This window comes from Frankliniella occidentalis, unplaced genomic scaffold, assembly GCF_000697945.3.
Source record: "Frankliniella occidentalis isolate FOCC.00 unplaced genomic scaffold, Focc_3.1 Scaffold5, whole genome shotgun sequence".
NCBI classification, from domain to species: domain Eukaryota; kingdom Metazoa; phylum Arthropoda; class Insecta; order Thysanoptera; family Thripidae; genus Frankliniella; species Frankliniella occidentalis.
Window position 1 is genome coordinate 3,159,159 of NW_026267135.1, and position 429 is coordinate 3,159,587.

The following is a 429-nucleotide window of genomic DNA, read 5'->3' on the forward strand; positions in this document are numbered from 1 at the left end:
CCCCTCCCCTCTCCCCTGTTCCCTCCCCGATCCTTCTCCCTTCTACTTCCGGTCGTTGTAACTTCGCCGCCCAGCCTCCGCCGCCACTCCTCTTAGTTTTGTTTCACTCTTTTGTTGACTGCAGTGATGTTTCGATGTTGAGGTTGTTGACGTTGTCGTTTTCAGGCGCGGGAAGCACAGACTCGGTTGTCCCAGCCGCCCGTCTGATACGCACCCAGTCAGGTATCGCCTTGAACTGTTTGATCGTGTTTTGTTGTACGCTTTCGCCCTTTTTGCCAGCCCCCTTTTCGGCCTGTGCTCTTTCGGGGGATACTGCCAGTGCTGAAAGCGGTCAGAGATTATGGCCTCAGTTCTCATGAAATGCCAGATTCACGGTTTTATTTTATTTTTATTTATTTTTACAGCGGGAATAGTGGTAGAGTCTGTTTT

General features: G+C 50.8%; 1 protein-coding gene across 4 annotated transcripts in view; it reads left to right on the top strand.

Moving 5' to 3' along the window:
* Positions 1 to 429, top strand: part of LOC113212297 (potassium voltage-gated channel protein Shal) — a 157,769-nt gene that overhangs the window by 133,521 nt on the left and 23,819 nt on the right. For 2 of the 4 annotated variants that reach the window (XR_008011384.1, XM_052269719.1), the window contains exon 5: positions 166 to 222. The exons of the other annotated variants lie outside the window; for them this stretch is intronic. Coding sequence is in view for 1 of the 2 variants with exons in the window: in XM_052269719.1 (XP_052125679.1) it covers positions 166 to 207 (42 nt within the window). In the remaining variant the exon portion in view is untranslated. The remainder of the gene's footprint in view (positions 1 to 165; positions 223 to 429) is intronic. 4 annotated transcript variants of the gene reach the window in all.